Genomic DNA, 27,724 nt, shown 5'->3' on the forward strand with positions numbered 1-27,724 from the left:
GCCTTTTGTAACCCCTTTACCTTACTTCTCGTAAGGTTCGTTCTTTCCTCGTTTTTTGACTGTATATTTTTAATAATTGCATCGTTCTTTGATAAAAACAATAAAGGGATTTCCTTTATTACTTCCGTTTTAAGCGATATAAAAAAATAGTTATCAATTTGCTTGTTTTTTCTGTGTATGTATGTTTAGATCCCGTGTAGTCCTAGTATAGAATGGGCCACCCCTTCCTGAAGACTGAAAGAACTTAATGATCAAAGGCTACGTTGCTACTTATAGCAGCGTCCCTCTTCAACCATTACCAAAGCCTAACTGCGATTGTCAGCCCGCCTGCCAAGCGTGGCAACTACTGGCGAAACCTCCTAAGAGAACAGTCTACGTTCAGCAATAAACAGGTAACGGCTGATTCAATGATGATGAAGTATAATTAAACTATGATCCTAAAGTCATCAGTGTAGGGGGAAGGGTTTGTTAAATGAAAACTACCAGCGCCATTGCTAGCAATATACCTTGTCAGGTTAACCTCCCCCTGGAAACCATCGTGCTGAATTACAGCTGTATTCATCACGATGGGCTAACTGACCTGCCTTTACATCCTCACCTATCATTCCCCACTGGTGCCGCCAGCGTATACCGTTAGCGGGGTTACCATTACATTATCACACATTAAAAAATATCGACAGTGTATACACTGCATACCAGCTATGATAGTTTAATCAGCAGCGTTCCATAACTTTGCCGTTATCTTAAAAAAAGGTTCACTCTAAGGGACTGTAAGAATTCCTTCTATGGGATAAGTCCGCCATTGTATATTAAATATTTTAACATGTCTGATGTAAATTATGTACAATAAATATTTTCTAATACAATTAAATTTTCTTCTCATTAGTAGGTACCTTGTCAGAATTGACTAATAGAGAATAGCCAGGTACCGTTTCATTTTTATACTTAAAAAAAAAAAACCACTTTTAAGTACAGATAAAAACAAAAACCGGTATTTTTTGTTACCTGTACATACTCAATCCGACAATCATTTCTCTTTACAATTATTTGATGACAGCTATATTATTATACACACATAAATGCAACAATATAGATTATGCTATTTTCCGACATTCAAATCAGCACTTTTGCTGATTCCGATCGGCAAATGTATGAGCCGACAACGGCAATTAATTGATGGCTCAACTTATAAGATTTCCGCGATTTCATCGATATCTAATGAAGTAACAGTTTCTGAGATACATGATAACTGAAAGCTATTCAGTATATAGTTTTAAAATAATTGTTTAAGGTAGATTTTAGAATTCTTATGGTTTCATAGATTCAGTCACAATTTCAAATAATTATAAAGTTTTGATGACTCAGCACCACTGATTCTCCGTTTCTTATTATAATTTATATTTGCTGTTATTGTTAGAAAAGCTATTAGTTTTTCAAATATATATTTTTTCATAATTTCAATTATTTTATTCATTAATTATTATTTAAAATCAAAAATTTATTGGGTTGTACAAGAGGAGTTAACAATTATTTTGATGTCAGTTTTTAATCGAATCGAAAAAGTATAAAGTCCTCTACTTACTTGGCACCACCTATTTTTTGGGTATTTTTACCAAGTCTGGGCCAAATTTAATGAGTCCTTTTATAGTCGATAGAATTTACTTTTATATTTGTCCCAATTTAAATTTATCGTAATCGAAGCAGGTAACTGATTTTCTTTTAGCTAAGTAAAATTTTTAACATTTATTAAATGCGATTAATTTATTTACTACAAAAGGATATTTAGCACAGATAATAATTAAATTTTAAGCAATTAAGTACTTATATATATGTAAATAAATAAATATAAATATATAAATAGTAGGTGCATATATGTATCAATACATATATCTAATTACTTACTACTTGTATAGAAATAATTTAAATATACAACCGAAGCTTTATCTGATATACTACACCTATCTGCGCCTTATCAATAAGCGTAAAATAGTATTTAACGTTTTCTGATATAACATTAACCTATACAGAGTAATAACAAGCTTTTATCATTAGCGATAAGCTTCGACATTCGAAATCGCGGGCGTCTTTGACATTATCCATCATACAATCAACTGTCAATCAAGGAACTCACCTGACCGGCCTCCAGGTCGCTCGTCTTCCAACCCTGGCTGCTCCCACACCAACACATGTCCACTGCGAGACTGAGACACCATTTCGAAAGAGAAAAAGTGAGAGAACAAGAGAGAGAGAAAAGAAAACTAAAGAATCCTTATCCTAATTAGTAGTCAACCATCGACCGCCTACGTTACGTTGGTTAATGAGCCAACTGTGAGAAGTTCGGTTTGGTTTAAGGGAGGCATCTCTAGGGTTGTAAAGTGGCAAGAGGCTTAAACGGAGGCCTGTAGGCCGAACAACTGGCGATTCGTCGACGCGAGACGCCGCCGCTGTAAATATAGAGGCGGGAGGGGCGAGGGGGGACGGCGCACGCGCTCCGAGCATGCGATGACGTGAGCGCGACTTTTTTACTGAACACTGAAAGCGGTAGGAAATAGGTGTCACCACAGAGTAGGTACTGCGCCGAGATATATACTACTATATTTCATTCAAATCGGATACCTACGTTTGTTTGAGAACCTTGTATGACTGCAGTAAATTTCAGCTGTCATTCCGAGTTGGATGGATGAGTATGTCGTCTACATATTACGCTTGTATGTATAATGAATTAGATCATTGTTTAAGTTCGTGTGAACCTGAATTAACTACGTAAACGATTCATAGAAACGTATACTTACTATGTAGTTATATGCAATGTTAGTAAGAAGGTACAATACGACATTAAAACCTTGAAGAAAAGAGCATTATCCCTTCTTAAAAGGCCTACAGTACACCTGTTATTTCTCTGATATTGCAGATGTCTATGGGTTATGGGTTACAGTAATCACTTACCATCAAATGAGTCGCACGCTTATTTGCTCCATATGTTATAAAAAACGAATGGCGCAGGCATCTAGATTAATTGCTCGATCAAGTCAAAACGGCTGAAACTATTTGAATAAAATTTGGTACACAGGCAGATCACATCAACAAATTTTAAAAATAAATTCGGCAAAATTTTATACGTGAGGTTAATCAAGCATAAGGCATGGCTGATGGTCAATGAACAACAAAGCTTGCAACATGGGAGTTATCACTCACGCGGTCATATATTTTTTGAAAAATTATAATGGTTTTCTCTGTCTAATTATTATTGAAATACGTCTCCAAGCGCTATACTTGTCTATTTAGATTGACTACTCATGTAGATGGATTCCCAATTACCACACGAAAGCTATACATAAGCACCTATTTAATTATACAACTTCATTGTTTTATAATCGCCGTTTACAATTTTTATATAATATTAATATATCCTAACGAATATAATTATAAAAGTGAATTTGTTTATTTATTACGCTTTCACACCTAAACCATTGAATAGGTCGACCTCCTCGTGGTTCCCCTTGGAAACTATCATGGTTAATTCCTGATGAATTCATCATGATGGGCTAACTGGCCTGTTTTCATTCTCATCTATCACCCTTCACTGGTGCTCCGCCAGCGTATCCCGTTAGCGCAGGCGGGGTTAACATACCATTTTCATCCACCAAACCATTGAATAGATTATAATGAATTTTTGTATAGAAGTTCACATCTATATGTGAACCTGGAGCGAATTATAGGCTACTTTTTCTCGCGTAACTTATACAGGGAGGGGTAATTATATTGTATGAAACTTTTTACTGCATTGTCTTACTAGCTTCAAAACTTGCAGAATTATAATTTATAATTACAGAATACATATTTCTTTTTTCAGACTACTCTTTAAAGGAGGTGGGTTTCTTTTTGTCACTATTTTATTTGTAATCTGTACCAACAACCACAATTATTGAATAAAATCAATGATAACGCGAACGAAGTCGCGGATAAAAGCTGGTGTAATAATAATTAGTTTAATTTTTACCTTAGCCTATACATACATATAAGCCCATGATACACCCCATACGTTGCCATTCCTGAGGACTCAGGTGTTATTCCTCTGTATCCTGTAAATTCACGCGATATCCCATCCTTCAAACCGAAACACAGCCATGCAAACACAACTGCTTCACGGTTGAAACACGAATGGGACAGAGGCACCCAAGCAATCCACTTTTGTACAAAGTCTCCCTCTGGTGAACCCTGCCTATATCTGAAATAGTCAATGACCTCTGTACGGAGTGTATGACATGGTACGACTGATCCCAAAAAAATCTATTTATTATTATAAGTAAAAGTTTTTGATAGGGAAGTAGTAAATTCGAGTAGATCAGTCCCTAAAAATGGCATCCATTCACAAGTTTGATGAGAGAGGCCACATTCATGCAAAAAATATATATAGATAGACATTGGAAGATTAAAATCTTATTCGGTCGTTATTAATGATTTCTTGTTTAACTTTTTTTTTTAATGAGTGATTATGATATGGTAACCCCGCCTGCGCTATCGGTATACACTGGCGGGGCACCAGTGATAGATGACAGATGAAGATGAAAGTAGGTCGGTTAGCCCATCCTGACGAATTAAACTAGAATTAATCACGATGGTTTCCAGGGAGAGCCACGTGGAGGTTGACCTGATAGGGTATATTGCTAGTAATAGGGCTATTTGACCCCATTACTAACAATCCCTTTCCCCCCTGTCTTGTTTGATTCGGTCAGTAGAAACGATTACATTTCAATTTCTATCATATTCATCAATTTATACGAATGTTTAGGAAGTTTTTTTCCGTTAGTGAGATAAACGATGCGTTACGTGGCACATGAACACCTATAATGCGAAGAGATAAGTTTAAACTTTTATACGTACTCCAAGATTTAGAACTAATTACGATTCGTCAACAGTTTAGGGTGGAGGAAAATTATTGATGACCTCACTAGAGGTCATACATTCGATCTTGAACCAGACTCCGTTTGAATCATGAAAATATGGGTGTAAATGACGTATAAGTATGTGAGTACAATGATATAACTTAGTATGTAAATAGATATATATTTTGTAGCTATCTATAGTCTTAAAATTTACACTGTGATTTAATATTTACGATATAATTTTAAGACATGTAGCGACATCTATTGATAATTATTAAAACTAAAATTGTGGAAAGCACCATCTATTTATAAGCAACGTGATAAGTTGTTGCTTACATAGTTTGTGGTAAATAAATTCTAGATAAATACAACAGATGGCAGTAGTTAATCGTAAAAATAATTGTGTATTATGAATAATTTTTATTTTATTAATATAAAAAATTGTAATAAAAAAATATTCGTACATGATACGTACATTTGAAAAAAAAAATACAAAGAAGAATATAAGATCAATATATGCCAAAACAATATTTTTTTTAGAAATTTTGTCTGTCTGTATCTTTTGTTCTGGCATTACGCAAGAAACTAATGCACCAAATTGGAAGCGGTAATTCTATCAATCACCAGCCAATAGGTTTTATTAGATAATAATGGAATGGTGCCTAAATCCGCCTGTCCTATCTGCTATATGCTGGTGGGGCACCTATGAGTTGTGATAGGTGGAGATAAAACTAAGGCAGTTAAATTGTTCTGACGGAATCCACAAGAATAAATCACGTTGGTTTCCAGGGGGAACCGTATGGAGATCCACTTTACAGGGTATATTGCTATCAATGGGAATTGACGTCCCCATTAGAATATTTCTCCCCCATCAGCCTATAGTTAATAGCTGGTCATTTATCGAGTTATTTTTAGTCACAGATAATATAATAATATACTAGTTTTTAGTACTCGATGCTGCATCTAAAATTTAGTTGTGTACGATCTTAACTCCTAATAAACAATCATTACCACAAACCACAAGATTTCCATTAGCTTTGTAACAGGCAATTCTATTACAAAACTTACGTTTTCAATATGTACTTCATTACGTACCAACAGCCAGCTATGAGTAGTTTATTCTGTACATAAAAAAACACATGTTTTGTTAGTGGAAACGGGTCTATCCCCAAAAGAGGATGCATTATTAAGCAACATCAAAGGAGTTTATGAATTCTCCTCTATTTATGTTTTATGTTTAGGTTATGCGATCTAATTAAAATTAATTAATTTAAACTAATTCTGAACAGATCGACTGTACAATTCAGAAATATATTTACTTTTGTCTAAATTGATAAAAAATTAGTAAAGTAAAAAAAATACTTAATTTTTTATCGTTTTCGTGTTGTTACGATAGCTCGGAAATGATTTTAATTTTTTTTTTTTAATTTTAAAACGACTTCCAGACGATGATTGTTTTTTTTATTTTTGGGACTAAATATTTATTTATTTACTAACTGTGCTATCCTACGGCTTTGTTAGTATGAATTAGTAAGTATAAAAGTAAGTAAGTATATATTAAAAGTATCTTATGTGCTAAGTTAAGATATAACTTATCCATGTACCAAAATTTTATTCAAATCCGCTCAGTAGTTTTTGTGTGAAAGAGTAACAAATATCTATCCATTCATCTATCATTACATATTTTCGCATTTACAATATTAATATGATATAAACTTCAATGTACTGTGTAACTATATATGTGTATTTGGCGGACTTAACACCAGATGGTGTTCTCTACCAGTCTACCATTGGGTAAACAGAAAAATAGATAGGCGGTGCATTCATAAAGAAAACGCAAAGTAATAATTGATATATTTATATATTACATGGTACATATAATTATATGTTACGCGATTATTTATTTATTTTACACTTTATTGCACCAAGTAAAGTAATAATAAATACAATAAATATTAATGAGAAGTGATACAAAAGGCGGCCTTATCGCTAAGCGATCTCTTCCAGACAATTACCGATTGATTATGTGATACGTCATGTTAGATTATGATTTTTTTTTTTTTTTACAGGGGAGGGACTATTATTAGTAAAAGTGTAACGAGACCGCTAGGCCTCACTGATAGCAATATACCTTGTCAGATCGACCTTAACGCGGTGCCTCCCGAGAAATATCACGGTTAATTCCTGGTAAACTCATCACGATGGCACAACTGATCTAATTTAATTTTAATATTATTTAATTTAAGCTACAAATATTAAATTTAAATATTTCAATGTCCATCAAACATTTGATTTCCATCGTTCAATGGTGTACTTAATTATGTTTTTGTTTTTGTTGGATGAAAATGGATTGGTAACCCCGCCTGCGCTAACGGGATACGCTGGCGGAGCACCAGTGAAGGGTGATAGATGAGAATGAAAACAGGCCAATTAGCCCATCATGATGAACTCATCAGGAATTAATCATGATAGTTTCCGGGAAGAACCGCGTGGAGGTCGACCTGGTTAGGTATATTGCTAGCAATGAGAGTTTTAGTCTCCATTACTAACAACCCCTTTCCCCCCTCTTAATTACTGTTGAAGTCGTCTTATTTTTTACGGTGCAAAACGTGATTGTTGATGCCAATTTAGAACTGTACATTCTAGGAGACAATGGGTGTTTTGTATGTACACATACATATGTGTACACTGTGTGACACATACATTTAATACATGTACATTTGTTCGGCGAATTGAATAACGAGCGGCCCAGTTTGTGCCCGTCTTATTGTCGGGGGACAGGATGTAAACTGTTTGGATTAGATTGTCGGCCCACACCTATTGAGTGGAAATGCACACGCAATATAGATAGATGTGGTTGTTAAAATATCAGTACAAAAATGTAGGCCTACACGTTATGACTTTTTTTTTATTAATGGGTGATAATGGTATGGTAACTCCGCCTGCGCTAACGGTATACGCTGGCGGGGCACCAGTGACAGATGATAGGTATCGATGAAAGCAGGTCAATTAGCCCATCGTGACGAATTCCACTAGAATTAACCACGATGGTTTCCAGGGGGAACCGCGTGGAGGTCGACCTGACAGGGTGTATTGCTAGCAATGTGTTAATTAGATCCCATTACTAACAATCCCTTTCCCCCCCCCCCCACGTTATGACTTATTCGTTGTAGTCTCTTTCGATACAGTTCGAAAATAAACAAACTCTGTTAAAAAACTAACACAGAAATACCATCCAAAGAGGGGAATAGAATTGGTAGTAATGAAGACTCAGAATCCCATTGCTAACAATATACCCAACTAGGTCGACCTCCTCGCGGTTCCCCCTGGAAACTATCATGGTTAATTCCTGATGAATTCATCATGATGGGCTAACTGGCCTGTTTTCATTCTCATCTATCACCCTTCACTGGTGCTCCGCCAGCGTATCCCGTTAGCGCAAGTGGGGCTACCATACCATTTTCACCCATCAAAAAAAAATACCCTCTAAATGTCATAATCCGTTCACTGCTGAACGTAGGTCTCCCCCATAGACTGCCATAAAGAACAGCCCTAAGTTCCCTGCAATGCATTTGAAGTCGTCACTCCATCTAGTGGAGGTTTGTCCTGCACTGCGTTTACCCGTAGTCCACCCGGGTCACCACTCAAGAGCCTTTCTTCCCCATCGGTCGTCGATTCTTAGAGCTATGTGACCCTTTAAATGTAATTAATTACTAATAAATTAATAAAGCAATGGGAGAAGGGATTAACAATAGTGGGGACTAGCAGCCCTTCTACTAATAATATACCCTAACAGGTATACGCGGTTCCTCCTAGAAACCATAGTGGTTAATTCTTCTTTGGAGAGGATCACCAAATCATCATGCTTGTGGTACAATTGAAAATATATAAATAATAACTAAGTATTTGTTCCACAAAGAAACAGACTTCAATTAGGTAGTAAAAAAACAAAAACAGTTTTTTGATTTAAAAACTGTTAAAATTGAACCGATTTTGATAAAAATTCATGGAATTTGTATCAAAATCGGACCAATCTGAAAGGTTCATAGTTATAGTAATTGACATAGTATTGACAAACGAAGGTAACAAACAAAAAATATATAAACGAATTCACAACCTTTTCCTTTTTTGAAGTTGGTTGTAAAGAAACTATCCTATAATGAGCATATTTCGGAATATCACAGCCAGGCTAGTAGGTACAATTATTTTTAATATTAATATTATTTTAAATATATTCGTATATGCAAAAGACGTGAGGCCAGCCGATTTGATGATTGAAGCGTGAAGTTATTTCTATTTACCGTGGTAAAGCGTGAAAATGTATTATTCTTTTGTTTTGTTGAAATACACTCATTGTGAAAGAGTAAAAAATTATAAGAAATGGCCTGTCATGAATAGACACCTATTTAAATAAATACTATGTATTTAATACTTGTCTGTGTCAAAGATAATATAGTACTATACTTTTGTTGTGCTATGTATTGGATTTGAGTTCCCAAGCACTTGCGTTTGCGCTTTTGGTGTACGCTCGTGTATGCCAATGTTTGCAGCTGGTTGACTTATAATATGGATGATGGATTTGGGCTTCATCATTGAGTGGATACTGAGAGCATGACTTTTAACTTGTTACCACTTTCCATCAGGTGGGCCGTCAGCTTGTTTGCCATTCTAAGTTGTATAAAAAAAAAATAAGAGTAATCATTTTGGGGCAGTTGTGTAATATTTTAAGATCGTATTCCAGAAATTAAAACCGGCTTCAATTGTTGTATTCCAGTTATTTTAATTTACAAACTAAACTTATGAACCGGATTTGATAAAATTTTTATGAGACCGATCTGTAAGTATATCCTTTTAGACAAAAAAGAATTTTCTAAATCGAGTTATAACTAACGAAGTTATGAGATAACAAACATAAAAAATACAACCGAATTAAAAACTTCCTTATTTTTGAAGTCGGTTAAAGGGATTTCCTGAGAGCCTACCATGAAATGTTTTCCGAAATTTCGGAGCCGAACGAAACACAAATTTAATGTTAAATTACATAATACTTACCGTTTAAAAACATTAAAAATATGAATATATTATTCCTTGGGACTTTTATAGTAGGATTTATGACGAACAAAATGTTAAGCTCCATTTACTGGCCCGATTTATGTGTGAACAAACACACGAAATTAAGTCCGAAACTTTAGAATTTCATTTCATGGTAGGCCCCCTGCTTTTCATGCCGATCACACGAACAAAGTTTCGAATACAGCTGGTAAGTCAATAAGTCAGTTTTACAACAATAAACTTGAGTAAAACACGCGTGGAAATTTATTGATTTGTTAATAACCAACAATAAATTACTCATTTTGTAACACTCATTATAGGTAACGTCATAAACTAGCTACTTACTGCACTACCACATTATTATGGCTATAGATAATAAATGATATTTATGGCGTAATGGAAGTTCCAAGTAATTACTTTACTTTATGCATAAGAAGTGATTGTTTGATCACGTTTCTTACTCAATATATTATGTAGATTATTAACTTTTACCCGAGACTTCGTCCACGTGGCCGGGATATGTCCTTTCACCAGAATAAAAAGTACCCTATGATGTCGTGTCGATGTTACAAGGTTGACGTTCCAGTTATGTTTAATTAAATAGTTATTATTGTGGTATTTAGACATTTCTATTAAATATTTAGATTTCACGAATTCTTGTGTGAGTATCTCACGCCATATGTGAATGAACCCTAGGTCGGACTGATTAGGTACGTCTAATGATGTTAACGGTAAAATTTCAGGGTAACAGCAAAATGCAAATTTTTAGTAATTACATATAAAAAAAAAACTACAAATTTATATACCACGGCACGAGTTAATTAATGGGTTATTAAGGCAAAACTGCGTAGGTATATTATTTTTATTTAAAAGGGAGTACAATATGATATATGTCGCAGTATTCTTCTTTCTTTTATATTAATAAAAAAGTTAAATTCATTATTTTTTGCAAATAATAAACTTCTTTTGAAAAAAAAAACTAAAAAATCAATAGACGATCGATAAAAAATATAGCGTAACTTGTACAAAAAAATACAGATCAAGTACTGCCAAATCTTATTTTTTTTTAAATTTATTGAATTTTTTGAAAAAATTATTGATAAATTGTTGAAAATTTATTAAATAAATTTCAATAAATTAAAAAAAAATATTGAAATTTATTGAATTTTAAAAAAATAAAGATTTGCCAGTAATTGATCTGTATTTTTTTGTACAAGTTACGCTATATTTTTTCACCTGACAAAATTTTAATACGAAATCATTTGTATTTATTTTAAAATACACACCATCGTTCAGCATATAAGTAAAAAAGACTTTACGATTCTATGGTACCTCTATAAGGCAATCTAAATAACCATAATTGTTAATGTTGTATCTATTCAAGTAAATAGATAATCTATAATCTATGGGTACAGATTACAGATACAGTTAGCATTGTTATGTCCTGACATAATTATCCATATACAGTAACTGTCATTAAAGTTTACTGTACATATCATACAATAGCTTCGCCTAATAAAGGTCATCTCACAATGGAGCGCTCGAGATTAGCAATGAATGGCTAAATATAGCGAAAATTTACATATAATGTGTAGTAGGTACTAAGGTAGGTACCACGCGATCGCAGACCCAGCGTAAGCGCATGAGGCAGCGTGGCGCCTTTTGCTCTATGAGTTTGTCATACGTAGTATGTCCCTTCATCTAAAAAAATATTATTGCTCCCTTCTAACGACATCTACGGGAAAGGATTAGAGGGCCTATTCTCTGCCGGGACCTACACAGCTAATATGATATAAATAAAGCTATTTAGAAAATCGAATTTGTAATTCTCGCCTGTTCTATTAGATAGATGACGTGATTCAAATGCACGTTGCTAAAACGAGGACCTAATATTAAACGACCCTAATACGGTCACATTCTAGGACAGCGGTACCGTTTCGGCCAACAATGGGCATCGGTGCATGAACGAATGGATAATTTAATCGATTGTTTATATTAAACGATACCTTGACATTGTAATCGAGTTTGAGATTTGTAAGGTCATTGTTATTTAGACGCTCGTAAAATGTATCTACTCTAATTTTAGAAAGCAATTTAGATTATTTTTATAGTAATTTGTTTGTTATTTTTCGCTCACGATTAAGGGTCCCGAATGGTCCCGAAACTAGTTGAGCTTTCTCGATCTAAATAAACGTAAATTAAAGTAGTTATTACAAAGAATTATAATTTATTTGTTGTTACTGGTAAGCTATATTATTAAGCCAAAAAAAAAATAGAATGGTAGTCCGGACTGTGATTATTTTTTTAATGTGTAATAATAAAATGGTAACTCCGCCTATTCAATCGGTATACATAGACGGTACACCAGTGAGGGATGATAGGTCAGCCCGTCATGACGATTTCCAAAAGAACTAATAATGTAATGATTTCGAGAAGGAATCGCATATAGGTCGACCTGGATAGGGTATATTGCAATGCAGCTGTTAGAACCGCCAAGCTAAAGTTTCTAACGATTGTTCAGTGTTGCCAGATTAGATTTTTTTTTTATTTTGTGTATCTAATAGTTTTAGTAATTTTAAACTATATACGGGTATATAAGGTACATAATTATAGTGAAATATATGACTGAAGATACATAACGGAAAGAGTAGAAGAGGTAAAATTAGAAACAGAAGGAATGACCTTTTTTGTCTTTCACTTTGTGGCACACGTGAAAAACGTAGTGAAAAATGATGTAACTTTGTGATAGGGTAAAAATTGTGAAAATTATGATATGGGGAAAAATATTTGTCTTTTGGGTAATATTTAAAATTCACATCTGGCAACTCTGGGATTGTTGGATATTAATTACTCATTCACGCTTTGTACTGATTTACGCGGTCAAAGCTGTGGGATACAGCTATCCTTTAGTAGGACTTGTATAAACACATACTCAAAAAACATTCACAACAACAGTTGGGTAGACACGTGGAGATACGTCTTCTAGCTTTGCATTAAAAAACATGAATTATATATTAAACGGTCATGAAATACATATAAAAACATCAACGCTGTATATTTTTTATTACAGTTATTTAGAACTTGTTCACTAGTCTCACATGAAGGTATGTTACTTCGGAATTGAAAACACGTAAGTACTATAAGTGAGACGAGGCATTCGTGGCAAAATACGGCACCTGTACATAATAGGTAAGTATATATAATTGTGTTCTTTGAATTCTATTGTATTCGCGTATAATAAAACTGTAATGAATCCAAAACAATGTATTTTATTACATTACTCTTTGTTTTTAGTATGACTTTGTTTATAGAATACTAGTTTATATCTACTTTTGACTGAGATAAGTTAGTTGACCGGGATTAAATATAGCCTATGGGGGGGAGGGATTGTTAGTAATGGGGTCTAACTGACTTATTGCTAGCAATACACCCTATCAGGTCGACCTCCAAGCGGTTCCCCCTGGAAACCAACGTGGTTAATTTCAGTGGAATTCGTTACGATGGGCCAACTGACCTGCTTTCATCGTCACCTATCATCCCTCACTGGTGCCCTGGCAGCGTATACCGATAGCGCGGATGGGGTTACCATTCCATTATCACCCATTAAAAAATATAGCCTATGTTCTTCTCCATTTCATATTGTACCTGTATATTAGACTTCGTAGTGACTGTTTGAGGCGCCAAAGGGTAACAAACAAACACTTTCACATTTATAATATGTATTAGTAAAGAAAGATTCAAGATTAATAGATAATCATCATCATCAGCTTAGAAACTGTGCAGGTTCTGACATAGAATAGGTCACCCCCACCAGAGGGAGACTTTATACAAAAGTCAATTGCTTGAGTACCTCTGTCCCATTCGTGTTTCAACCGACAAGCAGTTGTGTTTGCATGGCTGTGTTTCGGTTTGAAGGGTGGGATATGGCATGAATTTACTGGGTACAGAGGAATAACACCTGGGTCCTCAGGAATGGCAACCCATGGGGGTATCATGGGCGAAACAGTATACTCTGTTATGTCCATGGTACTGCTCATGTCTATAGGCGACGGTTACCACTTTCCATCAGGTGGGCCGTCAGCTTGTTTGCCATTCTAAATTGTATAAAAAAAACCTTTCCCGTGGGTATCGTAAGAGGCGATTAAGGGAACTTATGGTGGAGGGATAGGCAACAGCGTCCCTCTTAAAACATCACCAAAAGCCAAACTGTGATTGCCAATCCGCCTGCTAAGCGTGGCAGGAAAAACTCCCCTTATGGGGGAGGCTATGTACATCAGTCGACGATTAACGGCTGATACATCATCATTAGCTTACCACGGTAAACAGGCGGCTTAGTATAGTACATGGAGTTTTATTCTACACTAGCTTTTTGCCTGCTACTTCACATGCGTGAACTTCAGAAGTAGAAAGAGCAATGAAATACATCACTTCTAGATAGCATATAAAGATAAAACATACACAAAAAAAATTTAATTTGAATTTCAAGAATGCAAGTGCGAAAACCGCATCCGATTTTGTGCAGTAGTTTTTGTATAATATCGAAACAAATGTACAGACAGAGAGATAGATAACATTTCTTAATATTATTGTTTTGACTTTTATTGACTTTCCTGAGACCCCTCACATCATATACAGACATTGTCAAGTCAAAATTTTGTTAGATTATTGTTTGCATTGGTATATTCACTTTTTTCAATTTGTCACCTCTCACGACATCAATGATGAAAAGGTATGATTACATACTTCTCTACACTATATGGCTAGACTTACAAGATCAAAGATGGTCCTGTAAAAAGATCGAAATTTTATTTCTCAATAAAAAAAAATTGCTATTTCATTATTTATCTTAAAATTAGCATAGGACCAACATGGAAGTAAAGACTGATTTCAAAAAGAATTATCGACGTTTTTCCAGCATGAGATTCATCAAAAAAGAGGTAAAGAAATTTCTTCAGGGTCGACAACGCGCACGTAATGCCCCTGTTATATATATTGCAGGCGTTCATAGGCTACAGTAACCGCTTACCATCAAGCCGGCCGTATGCTTGTTTACCACCTCAGTGGTATAAAAAAAGAATAATCATAATACGTTTAAAATTCGCTAAGATATTGCATACCTAATATACACACGAAAAAAGTCTTCTTTTTAATAAAAACATTATTAACATTTCGTGTATACAGTAATCTTAATAGATACTACTAATAAAAATTATAATGGAAAAAATAATAAATAACAGAAAGATTTTAATACAGTCTTAATATTGTATTTGTTTAATTTATCATCTTGATAAATCCATTACGTGCAATTCCATTACGTGCAAAAATATGTTTTAATATAATAAGAACAGGTTATTTGCACAATATTATGTACTTACTACTGAAAAACCTTACAGTAAAGAAAAGCTATTTCAATAGTTTACACGCACATGAATGATTGACAAGATGATTCGTAGATATATACGGAAATATTTGAATTTAGAACGCATTTGTAAATTAAAATTGGTTTCGTCACGAATGAAATCGTTTTTTTTTTTTTGTTTTTTGTAGAACATAATTTTAAATTTGAAAACATAAATAAACGCATTGAGAACCTCCTTTTAAATATCGAATAAAAACCATTTTTTATTAATGATAATGGAATGATAACCACGTCTGCGCTAACGGTATACGCTGTCAAAACACCAATGAGGGATGACAGATGAGGATGAAAAGGCAGGCCAGTTGGCTAACGGTGGGCTCACCGTGATGAATACACGTGGAATTCAGCACGATGACTTCCAGAGGGGACTACGTGGAAGTCAACCTAACAGGGTAATATAGGGGGCAAAGGGATTGTTAGTAATGGAGACTGAGAATCCCATTGCTAGCAATATACCCAACCAGGTCAACCTCCTCACGGTTCCCCCTGGAAACTATCATGGTTAATTCCTGATGAATTCATCATGTTGGGCTAACTGGCCTGCTTTCATTCTCATCTATCATCACCCTTCACTGGTGCTCCGCCAGCGTATCTCGTTAGCGCAGACGGGGTTACCATACCATTTTCACCCATAAAAAAAAACAGGGTAATATACCCTGACAAGCTAGCAATGAGAATTATATCAGCCGTTAACTGGCCACTGTTGAACATAAGCCTTCCCCATAAGGGGAGTTTTGCCAGTAGTTGCCATGCTTGGCAGGCGGGTTGGCAACCGCAGGTTGATTTTTACAGATGTTTTAAGAGGGACGTTGCTGCCTATTCCTCCACCATAAGCTCCCTTAATCGCCTCTTATGACACCCACGGGAAAGGAAGGGGTGGCTCGTTCTATGCCGGGACCGACACGGCAATGAGAGCAATCAGATTAGTAGTACGCATTACTAACAATTTCTGCAATGCAATATAAAAAAAAAATATCGTAACATCGTTCCTAACTATTATATCATCTGTAGGAGCGTGGTTAATACATATAGAAAAAATGTCTTATTAATGACACAGTTAGAAGATAAAAATAAATCTATCATGCGATCTCCGCACGCGAGTCTCTCATGAAAAGAAAACGCCTTGAACCGTCCATTATGTGTTAATTGTAATTTTCTTAATTGTACGAAAATAGATACATAGATAGAGAGAACACATTGATATAAATTGACGAAGTATTATTCCTACCTATCTATTTTCGAACATGTTCGAATTCTTTTTTTAAATGGACGATAATGGAATTATTGTCCCGCCTGCACTAACGGTATACTTTGATAGAGTACCAGTGAAGGATAATAGGTGAGGATGAAAAAGGTTAGCCTATCGTGACGAATTTATCTGGATTTTAGCTCAATGGTGTCCAAGGGGGCTGCGGGGAGGTCGACCTGAAAAAACTTACTAACAATCCTCTCTCGCCTGATATTTGGAAATTTGTTATTTACTCACATTTATAATAGCAGAAGGATAAAAAGAAGAAACTTTATTATGACAAAGTGGCATTTACACTTAAACAGGGGTTAATGAAAAAGAAGGAAAGAAAAAAGATACAAGTAATTAAAACAAAATAAAAACACAAAAGAGAAAAAAAAAACAAATATTCGATATCCCATTAGTCACTAATTATTAATATTGCTCACGAATGCTGTTTTTGCTCTACTATTGCCTAGGGCTCTGGAGTAGTAAAGCATTTAATTTCGTATTCATAGCAAAGTTTCTTATGTTTTGAATCTTATGCTATTGGACTATACGAATACCTGAGATGAATACGAAATACGTGGTTTATGTATGTATATGTATGTTAGCACGATTGTTTGTTGTCCTTTCGCGTAAAAAAAATATACAATCGTGATTAAATCATAACGAATAACTACAATATAACCTTTATTATTATATTTATTAAGTTATTATTAGAGACTTTGTACAAAAGTCGATTGCTTGGGTACCTCTGTCCCATTCGTGTTTCAACCGTGAAGCAGTTGTGTTTGCATGGCTGTGTTTCGGTTTGAAGGGTGGGATATGGCGTGAATTTACTGGGTACAGAGGAATAATACCTGAGTCCTCAGAAATCGCAACACATGGGGGGTATCATGGGCGAAACAGTATACTCTGTTATGTCCATGGTACTGCTCATGTCTTTAGGCGACGGTTATCACTTTCTATCAGGTGGACCATCAGCTTGTTTGCCATTCTAAGTTGTATAAAAAAAATTAGATGAATAACAATAGAACGATAAACCCCACCTGCGCTATCGGTGTACGCTGGCGAAATACCAGTGTGGGCTGATAGACCATCGTGATGAATTCATCAAGAATTAATCGCGTGAAGGTCGACCTAACAAGGTATATTCGGGGAGAAAGGGATTGTTAGTAATGAGATTTCGCAGCCCCATTGCTAACAGTACACTCTACCAGGTCGACTTCCACGCGGTTATCTTAAATCGCGGTTAATTCTTGTTTAATTGGTCACTATGGGCCAACTGACCTGCCTTCATCCTCACCTGTCACCCTTCACTGGTGCCCCGCCAGCGTATACCGATAACGCAGGCGAGGTTACCATACCATTTTCACCCATAAAAAAAAAGTCTTTATACTCGTACATGTCGCTCTAATGTATGAAAGTGTGGTTTGATTGTACCTAATGTGTTTTAATAATAAATCACTAATTATTATAACAATCTTTTAATATAAATTAATAAAGTAATTTTCAAATAAATAAATAATTCCATCTTCACTCATTAAAAAAAAACAGGGTATATTCGTACATTGGAATTGGGGTCGTTACCTCCAATAAATTCTTCGCCCCGATCTAAGGGAGTTGACCTCAAATAAAAATGACTAGAACATCATCTAAATGTATCCGCATAATAAAAATATCGCGTTTACCGCAACAATGTCACAAGAATTAATATTTTTATTAATATCGGCAATCTTAATACCTGTTTATTATAAAATAATTTATTCAAACGTCAATAACACAAAAAAAAAATAATGGATCGTTACATAAATACTGTCGTAAAATTAATCTGTTATTCTATATCGAAATACGCCAAGTATGACGCATTATTTACCCGCCTGTGAATTTTTTGCATACCTTGTAAAATAACAAATAAAATTGGCGGACTATATTATAGGAAAAAATACTACTTTAGGAAGTAATATATTTTTCCTTAAGGAGGAATTAATTAAAAAGGAAATATTTAATCAACAATTTTTTTCAAGCATGGCATGTTATGCATGCTAATTGGGGTTGTTAATCTCCTGCCAAACGTAGCAACTACTGGCAAATCCTCCCCAAGGGGGAGGCTTATGTTGTACAGTGGACAGTTAAAGGCTGATATAATGTTATGACGATGTTATGCAATACATTAGCCAACTCTGAACAAATTTTTATAATTACTTTGCAACCAATAGAGTATTAACTCCATTCCATTATCATCGATCAAAAACAAACCTAGGTAAATTAGGGGGAAAGGGATTGTTAGTAATGGGGAGGATGGAGAAGAGTCCTCATCGCTATCAATATACCTTATCAGGTCGATCTCCATGCGGTTCCCCCTGGAAACCATCGTGACTAATTTATCATTGAATTCGTCACGATGGGCTGACTGACCTGTCTTTTTATCCTCACTAATCATCTCTCACTGGTGCTCCGCTAGTGCCGGCGAGGATACCATTCCATTATCATCCATTAAAAAAAAACCTAGGTATATTATTATAGTTTACACTAGACACATTACATACTTACATGTAAGCCGGGACTGATTTACTCCCATTAACAAAAATGTTTTTTCTATTATTTATATAGTACGAAACAAAACCTTAAAAGTAAATTTCCTAATGCACAACAATATTTACAGTTATCAAAATTATCTTCACGAGAGCAATATATCTATGATAATGTTGACAACGTTATCATTTATGACATAGCAAATATCGACATTCAGAAGTTACATTACATATATGCCGAATGATAATACAGTGTACGTTTGTTTCTAGATAACATATCAAGATGCTGGGATATTATCATTTGGAATCATTCAAGATATTGGCATAATTTCAATACTTCAACAATTGCTACAATAATTTACAATTTGGTTTCACAAAAAAAAAGACGATCAATCGAGATAAAATTTACAGAAGTGACCTTTCTCATTAGTAAAATAATTATCGAAAATAAAAATTGATAATTAAAAAATAAAATCTAAATTTCTTCAGTTTTCCTTTTTTTATCTAGAAGTAAATCGACTCGATCGAAGATTTTGCCACAATTGAAGTATTTTTTTTTTGTAAAAAAAATTTAATTTTTATATTAACAAAGATCGGAACCTCTTTAAGCTTCCGGTTCAGGAAAGACCGTAGTTCCGGTCCCTTTCCATTTTGTGTCTATAATGAGTAAGCCGACTAGGTCGCTAGCCGGTCACTCACAGATTTAATTTACTGAAGTAATTTGACCAGCCTCACGCAAGGGCACACAGCCAGCCGTAATGAGGTGAAAGACATTGTTATTACCAGTTATGTTATGTTATAATATTTTTATTGATTCAAAATGATAGGCTTATGTATGCAACTTGTTAGAACTACAACAAAAATTTCGAAGTTTTTTTTTATACAACTTAGAATGGCAAACAAGCTGACGGCCCACCTGATGGAAAGTGGTAACCGTCGCCTATAGACATGAGCAGTATCATGGACATAACAGAGTATACTGTTTCGCCCATGATACCCCCCATGCGTTACCATTCCTGAGGACTCAGGTGTTATTCCTCTGTACCCAGTAAATTCACGCCATATCCCACCCTTCAAATCGAAACACAGCCATGCAAACACAACTTGTTCACGGTTGAAACGCGAATTGGACAGAGGTACCCAAGCAATCGACTTTTGTACAAAGTCTCCCTCTGGTAAATATATGCTATTACATATCGATAGCGTTGAGTCTTCATCTATAATTTTGTTAGAAATAAAATCAAACCTCGAATAATCTTTACTATATTTAATCGATTAGTGTGCTTGTCCATTTGTTTGTTTAATCATCATCATCTTCCTACCTTTATCCCAATTATTATTTTATCCATATTACAAAAAGATTTGATTTTTAGTTCTACGACCAGTCACCTGCCTGACGTCAACCCTCTTTGGAAATGCATTTGTTGGTCGTTTTCGCCACCTACAGTTTGTTGTTGATTTAATACTAATTTTAAAATATTTTTTTTTTTACAATATTTCGAATTTCTTTAAATATTTCCAGTAATCTAATTATTAAAGTTTAAGAAACGGATCAATAGTTAAATGAGAAGCTTTTTTCTTATAATAGACAGGCACAAAGTAAACAGACACATTGAGGGTATAAAAAATTTAATAGTGTAATATATATATAGATATATACATATGAAAATAGAAATGAAATTAAAAGAAATTGAATTTCTTTGCCAGAAACATTGTTGATATTATGTTGCATTTGTCAAGTTTTCAAGATGACCATTATGTTTCGACATATCAAATGACATTAAATTAGAATATTATTAAAAATGTAACAAGGAGTTCGTCTCACAGATTATGCACAATTATTTATTTATTTATTTAACTCTTTATTGCACCATAAATAAAAATATATAATACAATGATAAGTGAATAATTCAAGTGAAATGCAGTAACATAAATACAGATTGAAATATACACATAATGATACAAAAGGCGGTCTTATCGCTGGGCAATCTCTTACAGACAACCTTTGGTTATAGGAGAACAGATAGAAATGGGCAGGTGGCGCAAGAGTGAATTAATATTTTTTCGTGCATAAAATACAAAAACCTGTAATGCACAATAATTGCAAAAATATGAGCACATTTTTGTTGTAAAGACAAACTTATTAAGTTTATTCAATGATATATGTAGTCACGGAGTTTCAAACAGAAAAACATTTGAAAAATAAACTGTAAAAATACTTGTTTCTCGAAAACAAAGAGAACAATATATTTTTTTACTATACAAGAATAGAAAACAAGCAAACAGTCTATCTAATGCAAATATTAACAGTTACTTAAATAATTAAGATTGTGTTCTATAAAAAAAACTACTTCAATATTAACAAAATCGGTTATTTTAATTTACAAACTAATCTACAGAACCGATTTTGATAAAAAAATTTACGAGACCAATCCGTAAGTATATTCTTTCGAATAAAAAAAGAATTTTCCAAATCGGTTTACAGTTGACGTATTAAGTAACAAATATAAAAACAAAATACAATCGAATTGAGAAGCTCCTTATTTTTGAAGTCATTTGAAAAGAATAAAGTCTCGTTTTTTATCCCCGTCACACGGTTAAAGTTGTAAATATAACTGGTCAGTCAATAAATCAGTTTTACAACAATAAACCTGAGTGAAACACGCGTGAAAATAAATTCAACGCTAATCACCATCAATAAATTACTCATTTTGTAATACTCATTGTGGGTAACTTCGTAAACTAGGGGGTAACGGTTTGTTAGTAAAGCGGACTACCATTCTCATCCCTAGTAATATACTCTATCGGGTCGATTTCCACGTGGTTCCCGCTGGAAACCATCGTACTGAATTCCAGATATATTCATCACGATGGGCTAAATGACCTGCCTTTTATTCTCACCTATCATCCCTCACTGATGCCCCGCCAGTCGCCAGTGTTTACCGTTAGCGTAAGCAGGCTTACTATTCCATTATCATTCATTAAAAAAGTCATAAACTAGCTACTTTAAGAAATCGGTTGAAAATATATATACATATATATATATATAATAATAACCTACTCGTATATAATATGACTACTTAACACAGCAAGTGCCTGATGCGATAGTAAACACCTGTGCAAACTTTTACATAAAAACGAAAACTTACTTTATTTAAAGTTAACAGGTACCTTCTATATACGTAGCTGCTGATAAATATTACTCATTCATCGGAAACCTGCAGTAAAATTAGGACACAGAAAAATAATTGCATAACTAGCTTCAATTATAAGAGACAATTAATTGTAAATGTCCATTAAGCGATATGATAACAATGATGATTAGGCCTCTTTAAAAGGTGAGTTATCAACCGCAGTTAGGCATTAGTTATATTTTAAGAGAGATGCTGCAGTCCGTCCCTCAACCATTATGTTCCCTTAGTCGTCTCTTACGACACCCACGGGAAAGAAATGGGTGGTCTATTCTATGCCGGGACCAGACGGCGTTTTTACATACAAAGATGAATTCCAAATTGCGCCAAATGCCAATAATTTCCTGCGTGGACAAAACAAAGTCTTAAGCAAGCTTATTATTTATTACTACTTTTAATTTAGTTAAAATCAAAATATTTTTTTATAAACTTAATAAGTTTTAATCTGTGTCTTTGTCTGCGTAACCGGGATATATTTATTGACCAAGATAAAAAGTAGCTCATATCCATCTTCATCCTATATAATATGTGTATACCAAATTTCATAGTAATTGGTTAAGCCGTTAAGGCGCTATAAGACAATATACAAACTCACTTTCACATTTATAACATTAGTTAAGATTACATAATAATTAAAAATAATCATAAAATATTCAAATAATTTATAATAAAACTTTTGCAAATGAAAAGCGAAACAGTTAATCTATTTTAAATAAACTTAGTGTTATGTGATGTTATAAACACTGCCGTAAAAGGCGCTTACAATAATAAAATAAACTAACATTGCCAAATAACTTTAAAAACTATCTTATCAACGACAGACATAAAGAATACATTACAGTTTTTTTTTAATACTCTACAAATATACCATAATATTTGCAATGACTTAAGCTAAACAAATAAAGGTGTTTCGTAGTATGTAGTAGAAATCGAGCGAAACGCGGATGTTATACCAATACGTACCTACAGTTTAATGTACTAATGGATAAGTGCAAACTAACATAACTAAAATGCGATGTACTTAGAACATTTTTTATATACTACTATGGTGTCAAATTTGCATTTGATCCGTCTGATGGTAAACAGGGTTATCGTAGACTATGGACGCCTGTAACACTAGGGATGCCCACAAATATTAACAAACTTTAACGCCTTTGTTGAATAACATCCTACTGTAGTTTCTAAAGAAAACCACGGCATAAATATCATTCAACAATATGAACGTTCGCGGGAAGAACCTCTGAAACTGTACAAACTGTGCATGACCTTTTTGTTTCCAAGATGTAAGGATGAATTCCCTGTCGATGGCCAGCGGTGCGATAGTAAAAGGTGGCTTAAGAAATTCTTCCGAATACAATCCGTTATACAGACAGTAGTAGATGTAAAGAGAAGCAAAGTCTACAAACATGGATATATATTTCCCAGAAATAAGCCCCAGTAAACTTATTTTGGAATTATTTTTAAAAGCGAAACGAGATGCTGCGTCATAACTACCGTTCTCACCATGAACAAAATTTCTAGACGTCGTAGAAACAATTGTCGGAAACAACAAACATATTAAATTCATTAAATTTTTGTTGTCCAGTTGTACCAATATAATAGTTATTAATAATAGTATGTTAGTTGTATCACGCGACTTTACTCACATGAATAAGTTTATAAAGTATCCTATTGCTAAGTTAGGATACAATCTACTTGTGTAGCAAATTTTGTTTAAATCTTTTTTTTTTGTACAACTTAGAACGGCAAACAATCTGACGGTTCACCTGATGGAAAGTGGTAACCGTCGCTTATAGACATGAGCAGTACCATGGACATAACAGAGTATACTGTTTCGCTCATGTTACCCCCCATGCGTTGCCATTCCTGAGGACTCAGGTGTTATTTCTCTGTACCCAGTAAATTCACGCCATATCCCACCCTTCAAACCGAAACACAGCCATGCAAACAAAAAATGAAAAATCTGTTCAGTAATTTTTGCGTGAATGAGTAACAAACATCCATCCATCCATTGTCACAAACTATTGCATTTATTATATTAACAGGATATGCCCCTTTCTATGCCGTGAGTGTCGTAAGAGGCGACTAAATTTAATAATTGAGGCATGGGCAGCAACATCCATCTTAAAACACAACCAAAGCCTAACTGCGGTTGCCGGGGAAGAAGGTATTGTTAGTAATGCAAAATAATAGTCTCATTGCTAACAATATATCCTGTCAGGTCAACCTCCCCGCGGTCCTCCCTGGAAACCATCGTACTGAATTCTAGGTGTATTCATCACGATAGGTTACCCTAATTTTTCATCCTCACTATCATCTCTCTCTGATGCTCCGCCAGCACATACCGTTAGCGCAGGCTGAGTTACCATTTCATTATCATCCATTAAAAACCCACCTGCCAGGCGTGGCTTATATTATTATAATAATAATAATTAATATAACAGTTCTAAAAAAAAACGAGAAAAGTAATAATGTAAATATTTGTTTTTCTTTTAAAAAAAATTACCGATTTTGAAATAGAAAAGAATCCACCAAGAATGTGCACTTTCTTCACGTAGTGAAACGGTTAGCCAACATTTGTATTTCAATGGATGTTAACATTAACAGTTGTAGCAAGCCGCGTGGTTAGCCAATATGTATTTTGAATTTTCTCCTTTGTTGGGAGTGCACTTTACGTGTTGAAAGGTTGCCAACCTTTGAAATATCTGTCAAATTTACATATATGACTTACAATTTTGTTTATCATAAGTCGGAAAGCGAGTTTGTTATATTTTTTTTATGCAGCTTACAATGACAAACAAGCTGACGGCCCACCTGATGGAAAGTGGTAACCGTCGCCTATAGACATGAGTAGTACCATGGACATAACAGAATATACTGTTTCTTCCATGATATCCGCCGTGCGTTGCCATTCCTGAAGACTAAGGTGTTATTCCTCTATACCTCGTAAATTGACTGCCATATACCACCTATACATAACTGCTTCACGGTAGAAACACGAATGGGACAGAGGTGCCCAAGCAAACGACTTTTGTATACAGTCTACCTCTGATAAATTGTTGTTTATTTATTACTTATTAGATAATATTTCCATTTCAAAATTTCACATGTGTTACAAATTCTAGGTACCTACTGTTAATTAATATTTATTTAAATTATAAATTTAATTTATTCATTAGTATTCGGTAATTAATATGCTTATAATCATGTAGCCAATGTTGTGTACACCTGTTATAGGTATATATATATATATATATATATATATATATATATATATATATATATATATATATATATATATATATATATATATATATATATATATATATATACCTACTCTGCTGGTGTGCCTATTTTTAAATTTACCTATTCTGTTCGAAATCACGGACACATCTAGCATTGGATTCCACATTCGCTAATTTATACTCGTAACAATTCTTTTAATTTTTTTAATTTGCATAGCTGTGTTTTGGATTGAAGGGTGGATTATTGGCTGTGAATTTACAGGGTACTAGAGGAACTTATCTTTCAATGACTCTACATATTATTAATAATTATCATAATTTTTAAAGATGTTTATATATTTATTATTCAAACATGCTTTAAAAGAAATTTAGTGCACTGGTTCATTTTATGTATTGATTCACGCGAGCGAAGCCGCGGGAAACAGCTAGTAATATCATATAATGATCTAATGGACTTTTAGATGGAACATCGACAATTAAAAATCGTGCCAATAACAAACAACTAACACTTATTCGATGTATTTTTTTTTTTATTTGTTATCGTTAGTTGTAAACCGATTTGGAAAATTCTTTTTTCATCTGAAAGGATATATTTACAGATTAGTCCCGTTGAAATTTTATCAAAATCGGTTCAGCAGTTTATTGTTTAAATCAAAATGACCAGTTTTGTCACATCGAAATCGATTTTTTTAGTAAAACTCAATCTTAATTCATACCCGTATCAACTATTCAAATGTGCAATATTTAATCAGGAAATATAAAACTCTGAAAGTATTATCTTGATAAATTGATATAATATAAATACTCGTAAAATGACGGTTTGTGTTATAAAGTAAACAATTAATATTATTTATACAATATTAAAAAACACGCCAGTATTTGGCCGTTTTAACTGATTACAAAAAAGGAGGGTTTAAAATCGATTGTATTTTCTTTAACCTCAGAACTCCTTTATTTATCATCTACGTGGAAAATTGTTTTTTATCTGAAAGGATATATTTTTAGATCGATCCCATGGAAATTTTATCAAAATCGGTTCAGTAAAGTTTTTAAATCACAAAACTTAACTTTAATTGGTACGATTAAAGTCGGTGTTTTTTTTTTTTTTTTTGTGGAACAAAATCTACTTGTCGTTGAAGTATCTTAGAATACTTGGATATCTTAGGTTTACTGGTAGAAAATTCCTATGCCTATAGCATTAAGTCCACTTTTTGTACCACATTTGCTTGGTCAATAAAGTTTAAGTGAATAAATTAAAAAAATTAATAAGCATTTGTAAGTAGATACTAAGACACTAAAAAATATTGATCTAAGTTTCTAATTTAATTATATTACGTCTTGTTACTTTTTTACTTCAATTTGACAAACTTATGGAAATAACTTTGTGAATAATGATTATTTGTAAGTACATCACCATTTTTCTATAATCTCTGACGCACGAAGCAGTCCGGTTGACTTACCTGCAAAGAAAAGAATGGATTAAATACTTGTCCACATACATGGTTGTAGGTTTAAAAATATTCCAGGCGATCTTTTATTTATAATTTATTTTTTTTAATGTATGATAATGGAATGGTAACCCCGCCTGTGCTATCGGTATACACTGACGGGGCACCAGTGAGTGATTACAGGCGAGAATGAAGCAGGTCAGTTAGCCCACCCTGACAAATTCAACAACGAACCAATCATGATGGTTTCCAGGGGAAACCGCGTGGAGGTCGACCTGATAGGGTTTATTACTAGCAATGAGGTTACTAATTCCCTTTACTAACAATCCCTTCTCCCCCCATTTATAGTCTATTTGGTTCTTAGGTTGGTTCTTTTTTACATATCTTTTTATTAATTTAAATTTTATTATTTTTTGTTAAAACTGTTACTTCATTTCTATTGTTCCTATATTTTCTCTGTCTTACTTTCCAAGTATACTACTATTTGATATGGGTATTGTTCAGAGCACAATACATTCGCCTACTGCCAAAATTGTTTTGTGCTTAAATGAATTAGTAAGTAGTATTGTTTAGTTTTAATTATCATAGTAAATAACCTGTTTAGATTTTATGAGATTGACATGTTAAAAAACAAAAATCCCAAATTAAAGGTAGATTAAAAAAAATATACTACTGCTGTCCACTGCTTTATTTTTTTCTTCACATAAACCCTTACTAA

At 33.9% G+C, this 27,724-nt stretch overlaps 1 protein-coding gene across 2 annotated transcripts in view; it reads right to left on the reverse strand.

The window, feature by feature from the left end:
• Nucleotides 1–27,724, reverse strand: part of LOC113520844 (putative inorganic phosphate cotransporter) — a 90,228-nt gene that overhangs the window by 32,560 nt on the left and 29,944 nt on the right. The window contains exon 1 of one of the 2 annotated variants that reach the window (XM_026906265.3): nucleotides 2,132–2,428. The exons of the other annotated variant lie outside the window; for it this stretch is intronic. Within the exon in view, the coding sequence (XP_026762066.2) occupies nucleotides 2,132–2,213 (82 nt within the window). The 5' untranslated portion in view covers nucleotides 2,214–2,428. Of the gene's footprint in view, nucleotides 1–2,131; nucleotides 2,429–27,724 lie in introns of those variants that run through there. 2 annotated transcript variants of the gene reach the window in all.

This window comes from Galleria mellonella, unplaced genomic scaffold (assembly GCF_026898425.1).
Source record: "Galleria mellonella isolate WM207_F2 unplaced genomic scaffold, CSIRO_AGI_GalMel_v1 utg80, whole genome shotgun sequence".
Taxonomy (NCBI): domain Eukaryota; kingdom Metazoa; phylum Arthropoda; class Insecta; order Lepidoptera; family Pyralidae; genus Galleria; species Galleria mellonella.